Source organism: Mixophyes fleayi, chromosome 3 (genome assembly GCF_038048845.1).
Source record: "Mixophyes fleayi isolate aMixFle1 chromosome 3, aMixFle1.hap1, whole genome shotgun sequence".
Classification (NCBI taxonomy): Eukaryota; Metazoa; Chordata; class Amphibia; order Anura; family Limnodynastidae; genus Mixophyes; species Mixophyes fleayi.
Genome location: NC_134404.1, coordinates 306,675,955 through 306,702,602, shown reverse-complemented (window position 1 = coordinate 306,702,602; position 26,648 = coordinate 306,675,955). Strand labels below are relative to the sequence as shown.

Below are 26,648 nucleotides of genomic sequence, written 5' to 3'. Positions count from 1 at the left end.
TTTTATACAGTAACTCCCTAGAAAAATGATGTACAATTTCTACAGTTTAATCTGAAATATGACTCTCTCCTCTGAAATCCCCTGGATTCTGGGAAACAACAAGTTCACGGTGGCTTTATTACTCTTGGCTCAAGACTGTCCAAATTAATTTGTAGACAGAGAACAGTAAAACAAAAAAGTGCAAAATATATTTTTTTTTCCCATGCCGGTTCTCCCTGAAGCGACAGTAAAATGAAATTGCTGTCATATGACATATTCCTTACATTTACGCTGTGTGCATGCACATTGGAAAAAAAAAAAACCTGTTAAAGCTCATTTTGTATCACCATTACCCGTAAAATACTTATTTTGATACCCATCAAATAATTGCTGTCTTGAAAAATTAACATGCGTGCCAACCCTCTGGTTGTGGATGGTGGGTCACATGGCGGCAGAAGGAGCTATTAGTATTCAGTGACAGAAAGCCTGGTCCACTATTACGTTTTTTACATATTGTGAAGTTTTGAAATGATTTCGTATGTCAGCTTAGATGAAGCAGTTTAAAATAACACACACATCTAAAGCAATACATTATTCAGTTGCTCTATCTGCTGAACGTCAAACCTTGTTAATCAGATTTCATTTGGCAATCTCTGTAACGTTATACATTTGAAGAGAAATATTCATTTTTTTTAAAGAACCACTGACCCTAAAATATAATTTGATCCAGTGTGAAAAGGTCTGTGGGCCTGATTCATTAAGGTTCTTAAATGAAGAGGATCCTTATTTCAGTCTCCTGGACAAAACCATGTTACATTGCAAGGGGTGCAAATGAGTGTTCTGTTTTGCACATAAGTTAAATACTGACTGTTTTTTCATGTAGCACACAAATACTTGATAGCTTATTTGTACACTGAAATTTAAAGTTGATATTTGTATGTTACATGAAAAAACAGACAGCATTTAACTTATGTACAAAACAGAAAACTCATTTGCACCCCTTCCATTGTAACATGGTTTTGTCCAGGAGACTGAAATAAGGATCCTCTTCATTTAATATCCTTAATGAATCAGGGCCCATATTATCCTAACAGGAATTAAGATACTTGAAATCGTACTGTATGTAACCATATTATTTACCCCACAGAATCGCATTGCCCTCTGCTATTCCCCCGGTTTGGCTTTTAAATCCTTTGTAGTGTCTTTCAGTAAAGGAGAACTTCCCTCCTAAGACCTCTGTCCCAGTAGTTGAACCGTGATGCATATTCTTCCATGCCTGGACCCCAGTAGTTTTAGTAGCCTCAGCAACTCAGTACCACTCTATCCGCTTCCAGAAAACATCCCTGCATAGGGCAGTTTGTATTTTAACCCATTGGAGCTAAAGTTCCAGCAAGTGTGAGAACCAACACTGAATACTGACAGTTCTCCTGCTGGGGCATTAAGGAGTCTTAAAGCCTGAAACATTGACATTCTGTTATCTCTTTATTTAAAGCAATGCATGTTTTAGATTTAGTAATTTGTTCAAATAAATGGTTTACTACAAGTTAGATTAAACTTCATAACTTTAAAATAGGATGTTAGTTTCCACACAATTTGTCACACAAGCTTAGATGAACCAGTGCCTCTTCCCAGGGTTTCTACCTTTAGACAACTGTAATCTATTGGTTTGTATTGTTTACTTGATGCATTGCTTTATCTTTATGACTCCATGTTTTTCATCATGGCCTTCATATCATCCAGACAAAGGTTTTTATTTTGCCCTTCTCTACGATACCACCCAGCACTGGTGTCTTCATAAAATACAGGTCGTATCCACAGAGCAGTTTTGTTTCCAAGGGAAGGAAAATAGTCACCTGTCCATTGATGATATGGAGGTTTTGTAAATATAAAAGGAAATCAAAATTGCAAACATTTTTTATTAAAAAGTACATTTCCTTAGTACAAATTGCAGGAGAGCAGGTACAAGACCCTTTAATTCAAGTTATCTTTAGTGGTGCCTGGATAACTTATTGGGGATGTCCAAGCTGGAAGCAACCAGCTTCGTGACTACTGAACTGTGTTGGAATGATCTACTGAGCCACTCCCAGACAAACAGGGGAGATTTTAGTTTAGTACAGGTGTTGATTAGCCTATACCTAGCAAATAAGATCTATAACAAAGGGGATAAGTGATGTACAATGCCGCTAGTCTAAGGTTTTCAACAAAACAGAAAAATATATGTAATTCGACTTTTTTTTTATTTTATTTTTTTTAGCAACAGCTGAAGCAGAAAAATGAAAAACGAATCAATGAAACGGAACGACAGATGGGACATCATTCCAGTAGTAGCGGACAAGACTATGCCTAGAGGGTTGCTTACAGGGCTAATGGGTTATGTGATAGGGGTGTTACTTAATTTCAGTTATTATAATTATTAGTTGCATAACATAAATTTGATGCATTATTTTAATTTTTGGATTACTCTCTGTAGCTTTTCTTTTCTTTAAAATGAAAAATCTAAGTCGAAGTTACATTTTTCTTCTGTTGATGATGATACTTTGCAAATAAGTTTTCTCCAAAGTGATGCTAATACTTAGTACAAAAGCTTTAGACATTACTTAAGCTCTATTTTCTAAGATTAACTTTGTGATTTGATTTATCCACTTGTCATTCCATGTTAGCAAGTGCAATAATTAATACAGGCATCCATCCCGTGCTACAGCTAATGCTAAAATTGGTATTCAGTTAATCTTTCTTGAGTTAAATAATGGAAACAAATAATAAAATGCACAATTGTTTGGCCTGAAAGATTGTGCTGCTGTCTTTTTAAACCATTATAGCCTAAATATAGAACATACTGTTGAAGGACAACTTCAGGACCAGAGAAATGTTGTCAATAAACCTCCTTCAAGTAGTAGTAGTAATACAGAGGACCAGGGCTTCAAGCATTCAGTAGGTACTCAGTTATGTTAGGTAATGGTTGGAAATCTAGGCCTTAAAAGGTTTGTAAGCACACAGGCTGCATTGAGTAGCTATTAATGCAGCTGATTGGGCAAGCCACAGCAGCTATCCAATCGGATGCATTGACAGCTCAACGATGTCTGTCTACCTTTAATGTTGCTACGGCCGGAGAAACAACCAACTTTAGCAATGGTGGATGTGAATAATTGCTGATACCCAAGTATCCTGTATTTCTACTAGTAAGGGTAAAGTGGGTAAGGATTATGGATAAAACTAAATTTAGTTCTCCTTTAAGACCACATCTATCTATTACATACATTAATATTATTTTATCACTAGAGAAGTGTTTCTCATTTATGGCATGCATGAAAGAATTAAAGATATTAGCACCTTTGTAAGTGATACTGGTCTATGGGTTTAACAGGTTTTATAGAGCAATGTCAGCGCTTGTTCTATTTTCTACTTCCTGTGCATTTTTTTTCCTTTCTTAATTTTTTTTTTTTGTATTCAGAAAAAAAAAACAACTTACCACATGACATCTGTTGTACTCACACATGTGTTCCGGCAAAATGAAAAGGGTTTGTGGATTGATTTATTTTTTAATAAAAAAGGAACACTCTAGCATTTTAATTTGTACCAAATACATGACTTTGAGAGAAGGCACAGCGTGTGTCGATGGTTGATGTTGTGTCAAACACGTTCCAATTACTGTGGGAAATGATTACAATGTGTTTCTTGCATTTTTGTTTCTCTTGAATATTCAAACATTCCCGTCCCACTGTGCTAGATTAATTTATTTTTGGCATGCTGAAGCTTTAGCTTTTCCTTACTGAATTAGCTGCAATTCTCAGCTTTTTTTTTTTTTTTTTTTACTTCAAAAAGTGAAAGAAATAGGATTAGCATTTTATACTTTGTACACCCGCTAGTTAATCTCATAGCTAAGAATATAGGTTTGTTTTTTTCCATATAAACATTTGTGACTCGGTTCAACTTAAAACAATGCCTTCCTGATTCAGTTGAACATAAAGTTAGCATGCTTTGGTAAAAGCAGGATTGATTTGTCGATCTGTCAGACAGGAGGGCAGAGATTTTATACACAAGAAGTTAAGCAGAAGGGATGAAGATAATAGGTACTTAGACTCTTGCACTGGGAATCCCGATTCCCTCTGAGGAGGTTAAAACTGCTTGGACGATGTGACTATGAAGCTATTGATCTCTATATTTAAATCTCTTTATGGTACGGACTAACAGTCTTACAATATTCAGCGTTTAGTCACCCCTATACAGGTGTGTACATTCTTGAAAGGATATTTCCTCTTTTTATTTTTATTTTTTTTAAATAAAACAAAGGTACTTTTCAACCCCCATTCCAGCTTGGTGAGGGTCCCTTCCTTGAGATTCTCTTCTTCTGCACTCTGATTTCATGACACATTAAATTCCCAGCATGCTTAGTATTGGTGCAGAAACATTGAAATGATGGGGCATTGAAGTGACAGATCACTAAGCTGCAACCTAGTGAGCAAATGGAATCATCCTTCATTGAGGTGCAATTTGATGCGGTGAACCTGCAGCACAGAGGAATTAGACCTCAAGGCCGTGACTCCACCAAACTAGAACAAAGCTCAATAAGTTGTTCTTTAAACATAGAGTTTTTTCTGGTTAATATTAATTACTTCCCACAGGAACTGCTATAAACGCAACAAATGTATTTCAGTATGTTAGGTCGCAACTGTTTGGCCACATTTAGTGGAGCATTAGTACTGTGTGTATCAGAGAACATGTAACCTGATCCCATGTTAATCTAGGGTCAAGCAGAGACTTCTGTCTCGTGGACATAACCTCACAGAGTAGTAGAAAAGGAAATCTTCAATCTCATTGTTTTATTGCAATTTATGTCTGCCTTTGACATTAAAGGGTTACATAACTTCAATAAATTGTAATGTGTGCACACTGGCTGGTTCACTGCATTCTAGCGTTGTGTGTTGTCTCCCCAGTGCTCCCCAATGTCTTTCTATAGTTTGCTGTGTCTTGCATTAGCACTTTGCCAGTTAGTCTGCCACAAGCAGAATGCTCATCATCAAACACCATTCACAAGGTAATGTATATCAACACAATGGCTATAGTAAGCTAGGCGCACTGGAGACAGGGCTAACCGTGCCAAAATGCAGGAGATTTGGGCAGTTGGCAAGTTGAATTCTTACCCATTCCTGAATATTCCACCCAAAGCCCTACAATCGCATATAGGAATTTGGCAGTGGTGAAGAAATCCTTTATAATCAGCCAGCTTTATTCAGATTTTCACCAAAATAAACATTTATTATCGGTACGGCCTGAATCTACTTGAAAAGTTAATTATACAATAATTCATAGAATGAATAGGCAAGATGGAGATTTCCATGGCTGGTTATCATTGTACTGCAAAATGATTTCACAATTCCACTAACATTATACCAGGTTCATTACTCAAGTAGCAGAAAGCAGCCTAGGAGAAGATCATTCTGCAGTTGTGATCACAAAACGAGGATGCAGTAATAGAAATGAACAGTCATGCTAATCTTTTTTTATCTTTTTGCTCTGAAAGAAATGTTACTTGTAAACAAAATGCCATGTGAGCCAGTTAATATTAAAGTCAATTAAAGCTGAATTACTGTATCAATTTGCTGATCTTTCTTTACAGTCTATAAATTTATTATTTTCTTCATTGTAATAATTGATCTTTTCCATTTCTTTGTGCCATATGTCTGAATAATCTGACATACAATGCCTTTATACTATATTTGTTTATGCAGAATATTAATAAAGTTGTTCAAGAGGATCATGTGTTATGTGCTGTTTTTTTTAACAAAACAACCTTGTATTACTATTATTATTCATAGTACTAAAAATGCATATAAACTGCATTACATTTAATAAGCATTTTTTCTGCATTTATATGTGTTTAATATGCATTTAAATTTGCATTTTTAGATCTCCATTGCAATGAGGGAAGTCATCAAGTAAAAGGTCTTGTGGAAAGCCATTGTAGAGATGGGGCAAAGTATCAGCAGTGATTTCTACACTAACATACAGTTTATTATGGGGCTGATTTAGAGTACAGTGCTAAATTCACCTAGGTACCGAATTTGCAGCCATCCAACCCATATTGCATTACAAGCGGAGCAAATGCAAACATTTTTTGTATGTAGAAAAGGGGAATTTTTTGCAGGATTTCGAGCTTCTCCCTATTTACCAAATCCCCTAGTGGGTAAAGGCAATCACCTGCTTTTGCAACGCATGGGCAAGCTTGTTTACCAAGAATAGCAGCAGTACAAGTACCACTGCTGTCCTCTGTTTGCTAACACCCATCTCAGGATGGCAATAACAGGGTGTGACCACTTTATTTTTAAAATAAAGCATTTTTTTTTTGTTTTTTTATTATAAGTTTTATCTATTTCTTTATTTTATTTTTTATTTTTTAACATTAATATATTTTTTTGTAGAATCTGAAACTGGATGCCCAAGTCCTGGCTTTCACTTCCAGTTCTCATGCCTGAGCCAGTGATCCTGTTACATGCCACCATGCCCATTTATGTGCATAAATTGTAATAGCACATGTGTTACTATGAGCACTTAACCATGAACAAAGTTTGAGTTTCTCTGTCCATGATTTTTATAGTTATTGTACTTATCTCTTGTTCATGACCTCGACACCATTAAAAATATAATGGTGTAAAATGTTTGCAGTATAGATTCCATTTCTGTCAAAATCCACATACTGTATATTTACATCTGGGGGCTAAGCGGTGTTTTGACAGGCCCCAGAGCAAATTTGGGTAGGGGCCCAACAATGGTGCTGTAGGCTCCCAGGCCCACCACAGAGCTGGGGCCTCTTTGAGGTGGTCTGGTGCATTAACTACTCAGAAGGAGACAGCACCACAATTTTTTCAGAGTAGGGCAGGGGCCTGTAGGGGATGCGGGGGGTTCAGAGAGGGGGTTCCCCTGTAGCAGTCACACCCCTTCAGGTCCTCCGCTTTGTACATCCTCTTCTGAACCTTATGTGATATCTCACTTACTGACATCTAATGTTTTCATTTGATCAAACTGCTTGTTGATTCTAAGATTTCAATCACCAACATTTTCTAAATTTTAACTGTGCTGTAGAGGGATGGGAAGATTCTTCAACAGAACGAAAGAAATCTCTGGCGCTAATATGAATATCACAGGTATAGGTAAAAGAACACAATTTCTGACCAGGTAACAAATGCAGCAGCTCTCAAAAGGAGGTAGTGTTAACCCTCCCAACAAAGCATACAAAAGGGAAAAAGGAGAGTTGCGCAGAAGTACCTAATAGGTTTTTAATAAAAAATGTCAAACAGCTGTGTAAAATACATGTTTCAATGAAAAACAGATGTATGTATGTATATACATGATTATAAGGTCATGTGATCTGTTTTTCATTGAGATCTATTTATATCTTTACATTTTTATGTTGATTTTATTTGTTTTTTAGAAAAGCTAGTGTATACAGAGTATACGTTCCACCTTAACTTTGTGGTTGTCAGCATGCGATACATGTATTTTACACAGCTGTTTGACATTTTTTATTAAAAACCTATTAGGTACTTCTGCGCAACTCTCCTTTTTCCCTTTTGTATGGGAAGATTCTTATCAAACATTATTTCCCTAATGTCTAGAATTTCTTCTAACAACTTTTCCTACCACATAGTACATGCACAGCGTAGAATCAAAACGTATTTAATTTCCTCTATCTGTGTTTCAGTTCACAATTCAAAAATAAATAAAAAGATGTTGTAATACAATAAAGTTTACTCATGGAAACTTTGAACAAAATTGCAGCCAATAGGGTATGTATGGGTTTAACTATTAATCCTTTGCTATTATTTATAGGAGTTCTTAAAAATATAGGTTGTATTGACATGATTTGTAAATAATTGTTAGGATGAGTTACTGACTGTATTGTGATATCCCCAGATGGCATGTTATTAGTCTCTGGCAACAAGAGATGGCACCCACTCGTGTATTAGTTTGCTGCCAAATAATTGTACAAAGCCATTGTACCAGCCCAATGTAGTCTGCCTCAATAGTAAATTTGGTAGTGAAAAACATATTGGTAAATAATAGTTTACTTAATGACAGCTGTCAATACAACAGAGGATGGCAGCAAATTATACATACAGTGGGAACCTTTCACAGTCAACTTAGCAAGAGCATTTCACTACCTTCATGTCCTGACAGCAATTTGACTTGTAAACAAATAATATGAAGTTTGTAAAGCCAATTAATGATCAATGTCAACACAATTGTTATTATTAAACTAGTAAATATATTTTATAATACATTTACAATTGCTGAATAGTCTTTTGCAATCGAGGAATGTATTGTTGTTCATACATAATATATTTATAGATATTCAATGTAAATATTTATAAAGTTGTTAGTAATGTGTTATGAACAAGTGTGAAAATTGTTACTGCTTCATGGACTGTTTACTAACACATGTACAAATACTACTACAACACATAAGTGGTGAAAACAATAGAAATAACACTCTTAAAGGAAAACGTATAATTGGGTTTAGTTATACTTTCAATTTCTAAAAGCATCCAGTAAAACAAATGAAAATACCACTAAAATGACCCACAAGTCTGAAGTGGCGTTGTCAGAATGGTTCAGATATAGACAGGTCAGGGGTCACATGCAAGGTTTTAAGCTTAAGATACAAAGCCATGAACCAACAAGAAGTCTAAAGATGGCCACACACTGGTGATCCTGAGCACCAGCCAACAGGATCATTGTTCAATTAGTCCAAAAGCGCAGAATTACTTATATACAACATGGGGGTTTGTTTGTGTTGTTGGACAATAACAGGTTAATAGGGTTCATCTTCCAAACAGATCTATGAGTATACCTATGCTGTAAATCATCCAAAGACTTATGAAAGGGCTATGGACATTATCAGGCATTGTGATCATTTTGATGCCACATGCCCCCTATTGGGACAGTTCCCCAATATCGCAGCCTGTGTGACCAGCTTAAGAGTAACAGATCCAAAGATAGGAACCAGGAAGCACTGGACAGGTAAGCCAGAGTACAGGTGATATTCAGAATGGCAAAGGATATAAGGCCTCATCATCAGTGATCCAGACAGGCAAGGTAGGGCTTGAAGGTGAGAACTGGCACACCCAGCGAAAAAATGCTGGCACTAGTTCAAAAGGAAAGAAGGTCAGAGCATCTAGAACTGAGATTGATACTCATATGCTTCTGAAAGCCCTTTTTTAATAGATGAAGAAGTGTCAGGTAGTGACATCATAGAATTGAAGCTGGACTTAAAAGCCACAATCATGTGTCTCATAATATGACCAGGGCTATGATGAAAAACCATCTGTTATTACTACAAGGACGTTATTAATTGTCCCAAAGAAGAGCACAAATAAGTGTCAGGAAGCTAGGAACCATCTTGGAAGTAAAATGCAAAATGCAAACAAAGGAAAATTTAAACACAGATACAGGTATGTTTGCAATATAACCTTCCTCTTCATGGCTAACCTGGGGACTAGGAGCACCTATAGAATGCAGATCAGGTCCTACTTTTATGGAATCCTTTTTTTGCTGCAATTTCTTCCAAAAATTAAGTGTGTTTTTAACATAAATTATTCTACAAGAAAACACATAATGTTGTTTATTTATCCTTACAGTTTTGATCCAAACTGCTTTTCGCTATTTACTGTTTTGCTAATTTCATGTGATTACCATGGCAACCACAGTCAGATGACATATGACACATCTCCCATTGAAACGTCACATCGCACCTCCTTCCTGTGCCATACAGTGGTGACCAAGGAGTTTCCTGATTGACTGACTTAGGAAAGATACACTTTTTTTTTGCAGTGGGAACCTTAGGAATCTCCCATGCAGATAAATGTTTCAGAAAGGGAAAACTAAATTAGGAGATTAAACTGTAAAAGAATTATAAAAATAACCGTTTTGTTTTTTTTTTTAAATAACTGCACTATAGCACATTTAATTCACCAATTTGGAAAACTATAATTGTTTTATAAATAAATCATTTATCTATAAAACCACTGGGCCTGATTCATCAAGGAATGTAAATGGAGATTTTATACATATATTAAGCAAATTTGATCTGTGCATGGTCAAAGCCGGACCACATACAACTAAATTCACTTTTGTACTCTAAGATACAGTCACATATGCATGTTCAGGAACAACTGTAAAAATGTGTTTTATGTTCAGTAAACATTAAGAGTATCCTAACAAATGTATTTCATGGAAAAAAATATTTTGAAAACCTCTTTTATTAACTGTTTAATCACTAATGCCTATGCTATTAGCAGGTGACATTAACTGATTTTTTTCCCCTGTGCGTTCTTATGCGAGTGTATATTCCATGTAAGCACTGGACGTATCCTGCAGTGTCTTGTGTAGTAGAGCTGAGCAGTCCTGCCTCCGTATTCATCAGCGCACGTATCTTCAGATACGCTCCTTGTTGAAGTCAGGCGTGCATATGAATAAAAAAACAGGTTGCAGTCAGTGAGCCTGAGTCATTAAGGAAAGTAAAGCAAAGAAAGGAGTAACTTTGCACCTCGGCAAAACCATGTTGCATTGTAGGCGGAGGTAAATTTAAAATGTGGAGACAGATTTATAGTTGGGGTAGGGCAACTTTAAATTTCAGTGTAAAAGCAAAGCTATCAAGTATTTGTGTGCTACATGAAAAAAATAGCTAGTATTTAACTTATATGGAAAATAATAAACTAATTTGCACCCCTTGCTTCGTAACATGGTTTATCCAGGAGCAAACTTACTCCTTTTTTTTGCTTTGTTCTCCTTAATGACTTAGGCCAGTCTGTGTGCATTGAGGAATCAGACCCATTGGGCCTGATTCATTAAGGGAAGTGAGGCAAAAAAAAGGAGAATACTCAGGAATCATGAAGTTGAAACTAGATAATCACTTGAATATCCACCATCCATTAACAGTTTGCTTACCCTTTCTTGGATCTCGTTTTTAGAACTGGTCTACTAAATGGTAATTTCAAAATGATGACCATTAATCTGTCTCAGTTCTTCATGTAAAAGTTTTAAAATCTGAAAAAGCCTAATTTGTTCATCAGAATAGATCATAACATAATGATATCCCATTACCAGATAATGAAAGTATTCTATAAATGTCTATTCTCCTGTTCTATGAATAGTTATTTGTTCTGGCTGCAAATAATGTCCTGTTTCCAATTTCAGATGCCTAATGTATGATATCGCAGCAATAATACACCCAGTTCCTAAAAGTTTATAGACTAAAAAATTACTTTTGTGTGAAAAGTTATTTTTTTTGTTCAAGTAATTCAAATTACATACGGCCTTTATTTATTTGTATGTAAATGGTGTGAGTGTTAGATTTTCCCTCAGATCTCTTATTCAGAACATTGTCTCCCCTTGGCACGTGGCTTCTCTTCTGAGGAGTGTCCTAGACCAACACCACCAGGGGAGCCGTGGGGCATTCCTTGCCAACCACTATAACTATGGCCACAAACATGAAAACACTTTAATGGGACACAAGAAATATATAGAAACCACCTTGGCACATTTATTAGATAAGGACTGGGCAGCAACTACTTTTTTGTATTTTAGAGTAAAAAATATTTTTGACATGAAATAATGACAAGGGCATAAAGCAATAATTAAGACAACAATTACATAAATATTAGAAAGCTTTCAGTTTGCATAGCAACTCCAATAGTATTTATCCCACTACCCCCTTTATCACTTAGGGCCTTAAATAGCATAGTGTTAATATCTCTTCTATCATGCACATCAATGACCCTCGTATGTATGCGTGTTACCATACTTAACCTGGAATAGCCACACGGCCATGTTCTGTACTTATGGCAAAAAGGTTGCAGTTTATTATTAATTATTAGTATAGTTCTGTTTTTTCTGGTGACGGTGAGAGCAAAGCAGTCAGCAAACAATTAACCTTTAAATCGAGATCATTGGGAGGTACATTGCTCTTACCACTGTACCAAGAATTAATCTTTGCTATTGGCTAAATCTGACGTCAGCGTGACTGCTCCCCTTGGGGACTCAACATTGGTGTGCCCACGCAAAGCAGGTCAAGGGATCCTCAACACAAAAGGACCAAGAGTCGTGTTACTTCGAAAAGGGAAGCGACGTGCGACCTGTCAGCGGTAATATCTGTTGATTAGTCACTGACTGTACCGCTCTTCTGCCCACCGCTGGGATCCTTTAACGGACTCCCAACCCGCCACCAAGACTCCTAACTAGAGAATTTAAATGCCTGTATAACTGACCTATGATTATCTCTAAACCTTCTACAGTAATTCACCAAGCATGAACAGGTGTTTCTGTTCCGTCGTAATCATCGGGTGGGCTGTCTCCATACCTCCCAGGGAAACTATAACTCGCCCTGTGGGTCTTCCGGAGGATTGTCCGCAATATTGGAGCAGAAATGGGGACCTTCCAGGAAAGCCTGGAAATCATGTGTAACCAACATATCTTTATTATAGGGCACTGAGTATGCATGGCCCGTAAATGCTCTCTCATAGCTAAGGCGGAGGCCAGTAACCCATATGAAGGACAAAAAACCCCAAAACTCCAGAGGCCAATAAAAAAGGAAAAAGATCCCATCATGCCCTCGCTAAAAGCAACAAGCAGCTGAGCCCTTGTTTACCAATGAGGCAGACGGCGGGAGGCAGCCATTAAGCTAGGCTTGCATTACTGTGGTGGAAGCACTTCTCTCGGCTGCAACAGTAGCTGCCCCAATCCTGAAAGTGTTGGTGGCATGGAAGGCAGGGTCTAGACCCACGTCAACTAAAGAGTGTTTTAGAAGTGCAGTGAACTGAAATTTGGACAGAGGGGACCCGTCATCGTGTAATAACCACATGTCTCCCCCTCGGGGGCAGAACCCTGCCAATTTGGTCCACAGGGTGTCCAGGCATATGGCCATGTCATCCTGAGTGGGTAAAGTTAGCCATTGTCCTAAATTGCTAAATTGATCTGTTTTGGAGTGCAGCAATTTACAGGCCGCATCCGTGTTAAAAATAATAGTGTACTTGGCGAGGAGAGCTGCACCTCTGCCTTCTCTGGACAATGCTACCAGCTCACTAACTCTAAATGCTCCATGAAAGTCAAGGGAATAGGCAGCGCTGAATACTAGTGCTCACATTAACTGCTTCAGTATAACAATAGAAATGGACTGCCTAGTATTCGCTTCACTAGAAAATGATTTCGCCCAGCTCCTATGGGCCTTAGAAATCATGAAACAATTGGTGGGATCAGTCCTATCATGCAGCTGCACCGTAAAGGAAATGCCAGCTAATCTTGCAGCCATGTTTGTTTTTAGACGCCACACATATAAACAAACAACTGAAGTACGGTATAAGTATAAAAACAAAAGGCACTCCAGTTCTCTGATTGTCAATAAGAGAATTTTTTATCAATATGTATTGTCACGAACACGCTCCCAGCTGCCGTGATTTTGGGGTGTTTGCTGTATGGGGTCACACACGATTTCAGCCCGCAGTCTCTCTCTACATATCACACAGGTTATAGACCTACGGAATCGCCCCCAAACCCAGCACTCTCACACACGCAGACACTTCAGGTTTGCCACCACCTATTGAATATGGGCAATAGGACCCCAATATACTGTCCCACACTGGCACACAGGCTTCTAGCTATCCACAGCAAGACCCACACCAGCACACACAGGGTTAATTCTTCACCCCTCCAGACTGTTACACAAATGTAAATGCAAGCCCACACAGCTTGTTAATCAAATGTATCAACAAATCACACATTGGCATTCCAAGGGTTAACTTGGTTGAGCTTTCCCTTCTAACAGGCTAATGGATTTGTTAGAGTATCAAGGACGCAACTTATTAAATTATAGATTTAATATACAAAAATACAGGGCATACAGATAAAAAAAATAATGAATAACAATTAATAGATTGACAAAACAAGCAAAGCAATTTAAAATAAAAGGGGTTACATTCAGATTTGCACATACATGAATTGCATTCTAGCCAAGGGAAGTTTGGCTTGGAAGATGGACAGCGTATCAATGTGAATTGATTTCCCAAAAAGTCTGACAACGTTCTGTGTTTTGTCTCAGCATTTTAAAGACCTGTCCCTGCCCCCAGGGGTTATGGCCTGCAACACTTTTTCCAATCACCATTTGCCTGTTGCCTGATTTGCTAACCAATTCTACTATGTGATCTAACTTTCCTGTAAAGTGTCACATCTATCCAATTTTAACATTAATAAATCCTCTATGATTCCGTCCATTTTTTGATACCAAACATGATGACATTTTGACAATGTGACATACCTTTTCCAAAGATATGTGATTTTAGCTGTTCACGGATACCACCCGTACCTATTATTCACAACCCTGGTGTCATTTCTGCTCCTCAGTATGGAGTGCCACACAGATTTCCCAAAATATGAATTATGACAACATTTTCCTTTGAAGGTCATATTTCTATATACCTGTATAGGTGTCAGGCGCCGTCCACACGGCCGCCTGACTGCCTGACCGCGCGTCTGGTTGCTATGCAACCAGACGCATCACTTCCGGATTCCCCCTGCCTGACCCCTTGCTGTATGACGCGCCCCGTTGCTAGGCAACGGGACGCTGTGTAGGATTCCCGGCGGCAGGTATGACAGCGCTGCAGCGCTGATGCTGATTGGACCTCCACACTATTTAAACCTCTTCCTGCCCTCTATCAGTGCCAGAGTATCAGGTCTTCCTGTCTCCAGCGTTTGTGTGTTCCAGTTGCTGTATTTGTCCCTGACATTCCTCGTGCTGCTTGTGACCCTTTTGACCCGGACCGTTTGACCACCCCTATCTGGATTCTGCCTTTGTACTGCACTCCCTGAACGTTACCGACCCGGCTTGCCTCACCATTCTTCTGGATTTCCCTTTGTACCTCCTCTACCTGAACGTTGCTGAACCGGCCTGTCTGACAACCCCTTGTATCTCGCTGTGGACTCTAGGAAGGACCGCGACCTGCGTGTCCCTGCAGCGGAGTCCATACTTCCTTGCGGGGGTTCCTGGTGAATACCAGGGGCACGTTAGACTCCGCGCCTTCCTCTGAGTTGCGCCAACAACAGCAGGTACCTTCTACCAGTCATACACCCACTATCAGTCGTGACAGTATACTCTGGCCATGACAACGGAGGGGTCTGGTGAACCGTCTGCTCGTGACCTACTCCTGCATTTGGCTCAACGAGTGGAGCAACAAGAAGCAGCCCAAGCGCATCTTCTACAATGTGTCCAAGGGATTGCTTCCCGCTTCGATACATTTCAGAATGCTGCACCCGCTACACCAGCCATAACCTCTGCGGCATCCACAGCATCCAGTGTGGTTACGGTCTCTACAGCGGCCTCCGGTGTACGCATCCCGACACCCGAAAAGTTTGACGGTGATCCCAAGAAGTGCAGGGGCTTTTTGAACCAATGTGCCATTCAATTTGAGTGCAACCCAGGGGCCTTTTCTTCAGAACGCACCAAAGTAGCCTTTCTCATCTCCCTCCTCAGTGGTCAAGCCCTTGCCTGGGCCTCACCTTTATGGGAACAAGGGGGTCCACTTCTTAACAACTCCAACTCTTTCATTGAAGCTTTCAGGAAAGTCTTCGATGATCCCGGAAGAGTTGCTTCTGCAGCTACCAGCTTGTTAAACCTCCGCCAAGGTGACCTGTCCGTGGGGCAATACGCAGTTCAATTTCGAACCCTGGCTTCCGAGTTAAAATGGAATAACGAAGCACTGGTGGCAACCTTTTGGCAAGGTCTGGTGGACCGGATTAAGGATGAGCTAATTTCCAGAGAACTCCCGGCTGAGTTAGATTCTCTCATCTCCATGTGCATCAAGGTGGATTTGCGCTACCAAGAGCGCACGCAAGAACGCTCTCCCGGCAAACGGTTCATACCACGGCTAGCACCCCAGTTCCAAAATCCCATCCTGCCAGTGGACGAGCCAATGCAAGTAGGCCGCTCTAAATTATCCCTTGAAGAGAGGGAGAGACGCTTCAAACAACGCCTGTGTCTGTATTGCGGAGATCCGGGACACCTGCTAAGAGTTTGTCCCAAGAAACCGGGAAACTCTTCCTCCTAAACGGTGGCGGGGAGGCCGTTTTAGGAGAATCCACAGTTGCTCCCTATTCTAAAGAAAATTCCCCAGAATTTCAGATGGCTGTCATCCTGAGCACCCCCAAGGGTACCTTTTCCACCACGGCCTTTGTGGACTCCGGCTCCTCCGGGAACTTCATTTCGGCAGATCTAGCTTCGCAGCTCCAAATACCTCTAAACCCATTGCCCCAACCGTTATCTCTGACGGCAGTCGACGGAAGTCGTGTCACTCACGGCTCCATCTCCTCCGTGACGTCTCCTGTTCGGTTGAGGGTAGGAGTACTTCATAGCGAAATGATCCAACTTTTGGTGTTGCCGAGGTCCATTAATCCCCTCATCTTGGGGCTACCGTGGCTGAGAAAACATTCTCCTCAGATGGATTGGGACCACGCTCAAGTCATGTCGTGGGGTTCAGGATGTCGCTTTGAATGTCTGTCTAGAGTCTTGCCTCCAAAATGTCAAGTAATGGCTCATTCCGAGCTAACCCACCTTCCTGAGGCCTATATAGAATTCCAAGATGTATTCAGTAAAGTGGAAGCGGAGATCTTGCCTCCTCATCGTCCCTGGGATTGTGCTATTGTTTTATCTCCTGACCAACCCATCCCCAAAGGAAGGACCTACCCTTTATCTCGTCCAGAGACGTCAGCCATGTCTCAATATATTTCAGAAAACCTGAGACGGGGATTTATCCGCAAATCCACTTCCCCAGCGGGTGCAGGGGTTTTTTTTGTTAAGAAGAAGGATGGGTCTCTTCGGCCTTGTATTGATTATCGTCCTCTCAACCGCATCACTGTCAAGAATCGATATCCACTACCCCTCATCTCCGACCTCTTTGACAAACTCAGTGGATCTCAAATCTTTTCCAAACTAGATCTCCGTGGGGCCTATAATTTGATTCGCATCAAAGAAGGAGACGAATGGAAAACGGCCTTTAACACCAGAGATGGACATTTCGAGTACCTGGTGATGCCCTTCGGCCTCTGCAACGCCCCAGCCATCTTCCAAACCTTTGTTAACGATATCTTCCATGACCTGTTGTACACTTCTGTGGTAGTGTATTTAGACGATATATTAATATTTTCTAAAGATCTGAAGACTCATCGGGAACAAGTAAAGGAGGTCTTACGTAGACTCCGGAAACATCACCTCTACTGCAAGCTGGAGAAATGTGTGTTTGAGATTAGCCAGGTACCTTTTCTTGGTTTCATCGTGTCGGGTCAAGGTCTTTGTATGGATCCCACCAAGGTGTCAGCTATTCTGGACTGGACTCAGCCACAAGGCCTTAAAGCTATTCAAAGGTTCATCGGCTTTGCAAACTATTATCGCCAATTTATTCAGGGATTCTCCACCATTATAGCCCCCATTACAGCCTTAACCAGGAAGACTGCCAACCCCAGGGTTTGGTCCTCGGAAGCCATGTCTGCCTTCATAATGTTAAAGAAAGCATTTTCTTCAGCCCCAGTTCTGTCCCAGCCAGATCAAGAACGACCTTTCTTCTTAGAGGTAGATGCATCCTCTGTAGGCATTGGGGCGGTGCTTTTTCAAGAGTCTCCGGCTGGCTCACACAACCCGTGTGGGTTTTTCTCCAGACGATTTCTTCCTAGTGAATGTAATTATGGAATAGGGGACAAGGAGTTACTGGCCATCAAGGCGGCTCTGGAGGAATGGCGACATCTGTTGGAGGGGGCTATATTTCCTGTTACTGTGTTTACCGACCATCGGAACCTAGTGTTCATTCAAGAGGCTCGTTGCCTTAATCCTCGGCAAGCCCGCTGGGCATCCTTCTTCGCTCGATTTAACATGAAGCTCACATTCTGCCCGGGAGCCAAGAACGGACGTGCCGATGCATTATCTCGCTCATTTGACGATTCCGATCGTTTAAGACCGTTGGTTCCTCAGCATATTATTGATCCTGCTAATATCGTAGCCCTTACTAGGACCAAAACGTCCTCTCCTCCTCCAGGCCGGTCATTCGTGGAACCCCATCTCCGGCTCAAGACCCTGCAGTGGGCTCATTCATCCCGCATTGCCGGCCATGCTGGAATAAAGAAGACAACATCGCTGCTTTGCCGACGCTTCTGGTGGCCTAATGTACGTGCCGATATTGGTAAATTTATTGCTTCCTGCACTACTTGTGCTCAACACAAAACTTGTAGAAGAGTTCCAGCAGGCCTTCTTCGTCCACTCCCTATCCCCGATGCTCCTTGGGAAAGTGTGGCCATGGATTTTATCACGGACCTACCCCTTAGTGCAGGGTTTACCACTATCTGGGTGGTTATTGATCGATTTTCGAAGATGGCACATTTTATTCCTCTAACTGGACTGCCCACGGCCAGTCGTTTGGCAGATATCTTCATCAAAGAGATATTCAGACTACATGGTTGCCCGAAGGAGATCATTTCGGACCGTGGAGTCCAATTCACGTCCCATTTCTGGAGAACCTTTTGTAAGAGATTGAACATAGAATTGAAATTCTCTTCGGGATATCATCCGCAAACCAACGGACAGACGGAGCGAATCAATCAAGATCTCGAGACATTCCTCCGCTGTTTTACCTCCGACAACCAGAATAAATGGTCTCAATTCCTTCCTTGGGCGGAGTTCTCCCATAATCAACACATTCATGAGTCTACCGGATTCTCCCCTTTCTTTATTGTATATGGAAGTCATCCTGTGTTTCCGGATCCTTTTCCAGTGTCCTCTTCATCGGTTCCAGCCGTAGATACTCTGTATCGGGAGTTTTCTCTCATTTGGGCTAAGACTAAGATGGCTTTACTCAAGGCTACTCAGCATCACAAAATCTTTGCAGATCGTCATCGGAGGGCCACTCCTCTCTTAAAGGTGGGAGACCAAGTATGGCTATCCACCCGGGACCTAAGACTAAAGGTTCCTTCTATGAAGATGGCTCCTCGATTTATTGGCCCATACACCATCATGCAAGTCATTAATCCTGTATGCTTTAAATTGAAACTTCCTCCTTCTCTGAGATGTCATAATACTTTTCATGTCTCATTACTACGACCAGTGGTACTCAATAAATTCTATCGACCTCCCTGTCGTCCCCCACCAATACAAACCTCTTCTGGAACTGAATTCGAAGTCAATCGGATCTTGGCCTCTCGCATTCTTCGTGGCAAACAGCAATTTCTTGTCCATTGGAAAGGATTTGGCCCAGAGGAGAGATCATGGGTGGACAAGCAGGACCTTCACGCTCCTAGAATTCTCAAAAAGTTCCTTCAAACAGGAGGAAGAAGAGGAGGGTATACTGTCAGGCGCCGTCCGCACGGCCGCCTGACTGCCTGACCGCGCGTCTGGTTGCTATGCAACCAGACGCATCACTTCCGGATTCCCCCTGCTTGACCCCTTGCTGTATGACGCACCCCGTTGCTAGGCAACGGGACGCTATGTAGGATTCCCGGCGGCAGGTATGACAGCGCTGCAGCGCTGATGCTGATTGGACCTCCACACTATTTAAACCTCTTCCTGCCCTCTATCAGTGCCAGAGTATCAGGTCTTCCTGTCTCCAGCGTTAGTGTGTTCCAGTTGCTGTATTTGTCCCTGACATTCCTCGTGCTGCTTGTGACCCTTTTGACCCGGACCGTTTGACCACCCCTATCTGGATTCTGCCTTTGTACTGCACTCCCTGAACGTTACCGACCCGGCTTGCCTCACCATTCTTCTGGATTTCCCTTTGTACCTCCTCTACCTGAACGTTGCTGAACCGGCCTGTCTGACAACCCCTTGTATCTCGCTGTGGACTCTAGGAAGGACCGCGACCTGCGTGTCCCTGCAGCGGAGTCCATACTTCCTTGCGGGGGTTCCTGGTGAATACCAGGGGCACGTTAGACTCCGCGCCTTCCTCTGAGTTGCGCCAACAACAGCAGGTACCTTCTACCAGTCATACACCCACTATCAGTCGTGACAATAGGCTTTCACATGCTGCCTACAAGGATCTCCAGCTGTGATCGGCCCCACACAGTCTATTCAAGTGTCCAAAACTCTCTCCCAGGTCAGGCTGTCTCACATTAAGAGCCCTTTGAAGCTGTCACAGATGACACACTTATCTTTTCACACTGGAATGTCCAAAGCCACCAAATACATTTAAATCAGACTCTCTGTCTATACATTTTACACTTTAACTAACTTATCAATGGATTCATTTGTTATAACATATTTACACTGCAGTTTTGATTTATCCCTTATAAATAACTGCAAGCTCTCTATGTATGAGATCTACAAATTAACCATTGAGATTCCTATCATTGGGCAATAAGCCTTTATTATAAGGATGAGATGGAAATGGACTACTTAGTGTCTGCTTCACTTGAAGGTGACTTCGCCCAGCTCCACAGGGCTTTAGAGATCATGAAATATTTGGTGGCGTTAGTCCTATCATGCAGGTGCGCCATAAAGGAAATGCCACCTAATGTTGCAGCCATGCTTGTTTTAGACGCCACACTCTGATATCTGCTCCTCGTAAAATTGAACATCTCATCTGTCTGACCTGAAGTACTTTGGGCTTTCGAACCCAGGAACAACTCCCATTGATGCCAATATGCCCGATAGTCCCTATTCGGGACTACCCCTCCGGGGAGCTAATTAGGTTTTGGAGTGGAAAGGAAGAAAAAGGGCCAATCATGCTTCCCAGACTAACCTCCTTTCCTACCTTGTTGGCCATAGGTTATGACCCGTGCTTGATCGCTCCTCCCCGACAATTGGTAGGCGTAAGCCATGGCAAAAACCTTGGGCAGGGAAATTAGCCTGGGAGGCATCCAAGAAAAGCCTAAGCCATGTAAACAGGGTTTGCAATTTCATCAATTATGGGGCTTTAACTAATATTTCCCAAGCGTACGTGACCTCTGCTGGGCCCCACAATGTTGTTGGGACAGTCTTGCGCTAGCTGAGAACTGCAACAAGTGCAGCAAATATGTCGTTATCTGCATGTCTCTCCCCTGCCACATGTTGTGTGATTGAACGTCGAAACATCAGTTCTGATTTTTCTGGGGAGTACCAGGCCTCCCTGTTTCTGGAAACCTGTTGCTAGCTGAAGTTTGAGTGACACCACTGGGCGGGCGTATCAACGTCACTGTTTCCATGTCCTTACAAACAAAAGGAATAAACTCTTGCCTGCTAGCATTGCGACAGAAGCGCTTATCATATATGTGCCAGGCACTAGCCCCGTCATTAATCACCATTTCATTGATTAAATGGAGGTAGCACCAGAAGTCCACGAGGGCCTCTGGTCTGGTCTCTAAATAGCACACAGAAAAGGTACAATTTCCAGTTAACCAATTTGGGAATGTCCAATATGCCCCCATCGCCTATGCCCCCTCTACAGCAAACTGCAAGGAGCTCCTTCTTGGACATGTCAGTCAGAGAAAATATATTCACATATATCCATTTTGCTATTCTATCCTTCATGCAGCGTCATACCGCTGTCAACAGGGCTCTATTAGCGCAGCGCACAATTGCACCTCTCAAAGTTTTGTGCGTTTGAACCATGGTTGGTGATGCAACTTTAGGGGGTTAACTAGGTGATCATGTAGTCATTTCAACAGGTTGCGCTGGCCCTGTTCTTCTACAAACGAGTCTTTGCTAGTGGAGGACATAGATTGACTATGTTTGTGTGTAATCTGTGCAGCCAAAAACATCATACTCACTGATGGAATTGATGAGGCCTTGCCCTTCAAGTGAATTGTCAACCTTGCCTTGGTCACCAATCGTATCAGCCCATCCACTTGCCGGCGTGAACTTGCAAATAGCGTTTGTCAAGTAGGACTGCTTCTATGTCTTGGGGAACCTGTGGCACCAAATAAAAAGATATGTTAGTGACTGACTAAGCAACTGTTGCAAGTGTGCGGCACACACCTGTCTGGAGGAGCAACATTTGAGTTTCTAGTGAAGGGAGTGGCGGAAGCAGAAACTGGGAGGGGGTGGGGGACCCTGTGCTTTGCCAGAGGAGGGGAGTGGGGGTTACTGCTCTAGATCTGGAAGGTTAGTGGCCACGGCCAAGCAAGGGAAAATCTTGGGAGGGAACGGGGCAGATTCTGGGACAGGGGTGGGTAGAGGGCCATTCATGGGGGCGTGATATCTTGTGCATCCTGTGGCGTGGGGGGTATAGTAAGTACCAACTGGGTTGATCAATGGAGAGTTCATCCTGCTGTATTTTGTTAATCAAATCAAAATACCGAAAATATCAACAAGAAATACTATTGCACTATTATGTTTCAATTACTATAGATCACAGTAATCCGGATACATCACAAAGCTCTAGGAGGATATATTTACTAAAAATGTGAAAAGAAAATGTGGAGGTGTTATCCATAACAACCGCTCAGATTCTAGCTTTCATTTATCTAGTACATTCTAGTAAATGATAGCTAGAATGTGGTTGCTATGGGCAACACCACCACTTTTCCATTTTAGAAGCTTTAGTAAATCTACCCCATAAGCTCATTTAGGACAGTACACAAGTTCAAAAAAGTACAATGATTGGGTGACCCTTTGTCTGGAAAAATGAACATGGGAATCCCAGGGATCTCTTCCAGGCTAAGGAACCTCCACTAATTAGCCGGCATCACCAGATTGCAGAAAAGGTTGTATTCCTTGAGACCAGAACATGAGATGATACAGGCACTAGCAATAGGTGATGTCAGAAACAAGTGCACAAAAATTGAAATAACCAAACTGCATAGAAAGAAATAAAAATGATAAAGAATATAAAGACATTCACTCTGTTTTTGCATAAAGAGTGGCAGCCTTCCATAAAGCGGGTGAAAATAGAAATAAGGGGTGTCTAAAGCTTATCTGTATACTCAGAGACTCCTTCTTGTGTCTTGTTGGAGAACAACACACCGCAGTAATTGATTAAACCTCAAAAGAGTATATATATATATATATATATATATATATATATTATTAGAGATGTGCGCTGACCCTCGTGTTTTGGTTTCAAAACCGGTGTCGGTTCTAACCCAACTTCGTGTTTCGGTTTTATTGTACAAACTCGAAAGGTTCTTGGTTTTGGATCTGGATTTAATTGAAAATTGTGAAAAATAGGTAAAATAATGTAATTAAACTATTTTTGCTTCTATATTTCTATTTATAGCATTAACATTCATTTCCAGTAATTTCCAATCTATTTTCTAATGATCCCTTCACAACGTTACCAATTTTAACCAATGTTGGCCAAAGTCTGCAAACGAGCTGCCTTAATGAAGAATTTTGCAACTTTGTCCTCATTGCATTTGCTTTCTCTGATTCAAATCAAAAAAATAATAAACTGAATAGTGTTGATATCTCCCTTTCATTGCACCCAAACCTCCTTCGCATGTTCAGAATTACTATTATTGTAATTGAATAAATTATTAACCACAGGGACACCAATGTAAATTTGACAAAAGGTTACAGTTTTCATTTAAATAAAAATGGTGGCAGAGAGAGCAATGTAAGTCAGATAACAACTAATAGCAAAACCAAACAGTGGAAGGTCAGATTGCTATCACATCTCTGGTCCCAGGATATAATCCTTTATGATGTTATGGCTTCCTAGTAACTGTCATAAGTTTTTAGAATTAGCAGGAGAGGTCTTCAACTATAGCAACTGCCTGTCCCGTAGACCTGAATGCACTCACAGGTACTCGGATGCCCTCAGGACTTAACTTAATGTAATAAAAGCTTGTGAGCAGGAATCGGTAGCATGGAGATTGCAGAAATGGGGCTAAGAGCACGGCCCCCGACGTCCACTCAAGAGGCAGAAATAATTTCATTACAGCCGCACGCCCTGGCTGCCTGTCACTAGCCGGTTGCCTGGGTTGGGTACTATACATCGACTGTTGAAATCCTGACATTACTTACCCTGGCACGATTACAGTGAAGACTTAATCGCCGACCCAGTGGAAACACTGACAGCTTCAAATGGAGACTTTGCCAGTATCTTCAGCTGCCGCAACTTACTAAAGTCTCCATTTGGAGATGTCGGTGTTTCCACTCAGTCGGCGATGAGGTCTTCGATGTAATCGTGTCGGGGTAAGAAGTGTTGGGATTTCAACATTCGCAATAGTGACTACCACCGGGTTGCCCTGTCATCAGAGTGAGTACATCCCCTCTTGGGGACCCCCTCTGTTACAAGTTTAAAAGAGAGAAATCTGTTTGTTTTTTGGATTCTGCTGCTAATAGTCTGACAGCAAAAGCACACTGTTTTTCTCAAAGAAATAAATATACTCATTAGTTCAGAATGATATCTATCTAACTCAGTCTGTATATACTGTTGAGTTCTATTACATATATGCAAAGCTTTAACAACAATCAGTAGGCACTATCATCATCATCATTTATTTATACAGCACCACTGATTCCGCAGCACTGTACAGAGAACTCATTCACATCAGTCCCTGCCCCATTGGAGCTTACAGTCTAAATTCCCTAATATAGACACACACTCACAGACAGACAGAGAGGGACAGACTAGGGTCAATTTTGATAGCAGCCAATTAACCTACCAGTATGTTTTTAGAGTGTGGGAGGAAACCGGAGCACCCAGAGGAAACCCACGCAAACACGGGGAGAACATACAAACTTCACACAGATAAGGCCATGGTCAGGAATTGAACTCATGACCCCAGTGCTGAGAGGCAGAAGTGCTAACCACTAAGCCACCATGCTGCCCACTAGTCTGTGTAAAGTGTATTTAAGATTGAAATTGAAAGAAATTGATCAGAAAACTATTGTAGCTGACTACTCTCTACAGAACTGCTTTACAATGACAGGATTCTACAGCTTTAACATGTCCCTGGTTCACCCTTAACAGTATTTTTTGAGCAGAGCACCCGCAGCTCCTTCTCCCTACACACTGTCTGTTCTAAAAGGTACTAAAGAAAACGAGGGAGGACTATATATATATATATATATATATATATATATATATATATATATATATATATATATATGTATATATATATATAGTGTAGTATGTAAGTGAAAATAATATTTTTAATGTGTATAGAATTTCAAATATGGTCTTGTACCCTATATAGAGTTCAAAGAAACTCATATTAGGCTTTTTTTTAGGAATTCCAGGGTATGATTCAAGATGGTGAGAAACCTTAGAAGCTCTGAAAAAATAACTATAGTGTAGTATTACAATAACACTTTAACACACAAATAAAAATGCACATATATTAAAAAAAAAATTGATTGTAAGCTTACTTGTATGTACCAAAGCGACCCTAAGTATTTTGGCATTTGGATGCAATCCAGGTATTCTAATTGTCTTGCAGGAACAGAAGGAAATGACAGGTTACGTCCAAGGGAGAAAAGAATCAAAAGAAAAGAAAACGGCAACATAAAAACTATTAAGTGTCAAAACTACATTTAAGTTGTCTGATCCATGACTATTTTGCTGAGTAATTTTTAGGTTTGTTAAACTACTAAAAAATAAATATATTTTTCTGTTTATATTAGTAGTATCAACCTGAAATCTCCTCATTGCGGCGGTACTTCAAAGACAGCCGGATGAAATGTTGAAAGTACACTTTATCACTGTGGAAATCCAATAATGACACATAATTCATCCATTGCCTGTGTCTGAATGTAATATCATTCCACCAAGCTCCAATCTCATCATAACTTATCTGAAAACAATAACAGATTTTCTTAGATTTTCTAAAACCACACAAATGGGATTGAAAAGGTAATTTAAATGTAAGATAAACAAACAAACAAAAAACAGCAAATCCTTCTCAAGTCTGTTTCCAGCTAAATATATATATATATATATATATATATATATATATATATATATATATATATATATATATATATATATTGTGTGTGTTTAACAATGAAAACACATTTTTGAGTTATTATTGCTTTGTATCTATATATAATGTCCACAATTGATTTTATTTTTTTATTTCACATATTGTTGTTTATAAAAGGTTTTCCAGAATGCACTTTTATTGTTCATTTTAATCTTCAAAGTGTTGCCTTGAAGTTTGAGTTTGACCTTGTTTTAGTTAACCCTTGGGAGACACAGTAGAGCTCAGAAACCAGAACTGTCCCCAAAGCTGGATTCTTGTCCCTCCTTGAACACGAGCACTTCTTAATTTAAATCCAAATCATTTTTGCACGCACTGTTTTCCTGCCTTCCCTTTTTCATTCATGGTAAAAACACTGGGAAACTGTTGGAATGTTTTTTACTTCTCCAAGATTTCTATCTTTAGTGTTTAACAGGACTCTTTAGTTTAACAATAGAAAGATATTTTTCCACATTATGCACTGTGGGTAAAATCTGGTGTACAGGATCAAGTTATGACAGTGATTAGTACTCTATTCCTTTAAGCCAGTCTAGGTCTTCTGGTACCAAATTTAGGTGATAGCCTGATTGGTCCGCTGTAGCTGGGCTTAGTGCATTGTCTTTTTAAGAGGTGGGTCCGGGTACACACAGTGTCTGTCTGCTCGAGGAGATCAGAAAAGGCATTCCTGTTGCAGAACCAGCTGTAAAATTGATAGTTGACCAAAACATGTTTTATATTTGAATCATTTTATATATACCAGCAGAGTA

The 26,648-nt window shown here is 40.6% G+C and overlaps 1 protein-coding gene and 1 long non-coding RNA gene across 3 annotated transcripts in view; one reads left to right on the top strand and one right to left on the bottom strand.

Moving 5' to 3' along the window:
- MACROD2 (mono-ADP ribosylhydrolase 2) overlaps nucleotides 1-4,245 on the top strand; it is a 1,475,276-nt gene extending 1,471,031 nt beyond the window's left edge. For both annotated transcript variants that reach the window (XM_075203945.1, XM_075203944.1), the window contains exon 19: nucleotides 2,234-4,245. In XM_075203945.1, the coding sequence (XP_075060046.1) occupies nucleotides 2,234-2,256 (23 nt within the window). In that variant the 3' untranslated portion in view covers nucleotides 2,257-4,245. The remainder of the gene's footprint in view (nucleotides 1-2,233) is intronic.
- The window catches only part of LOC142144776 (uncharacterized), a 357,429-nt gene that overhangs the window by 199,467 nt on the left and 131,314 nt on the right, over nucleotides 1-26,648 (bottom strand). The gene's annotated exons all lie outside the window — the stretch shown is intronic.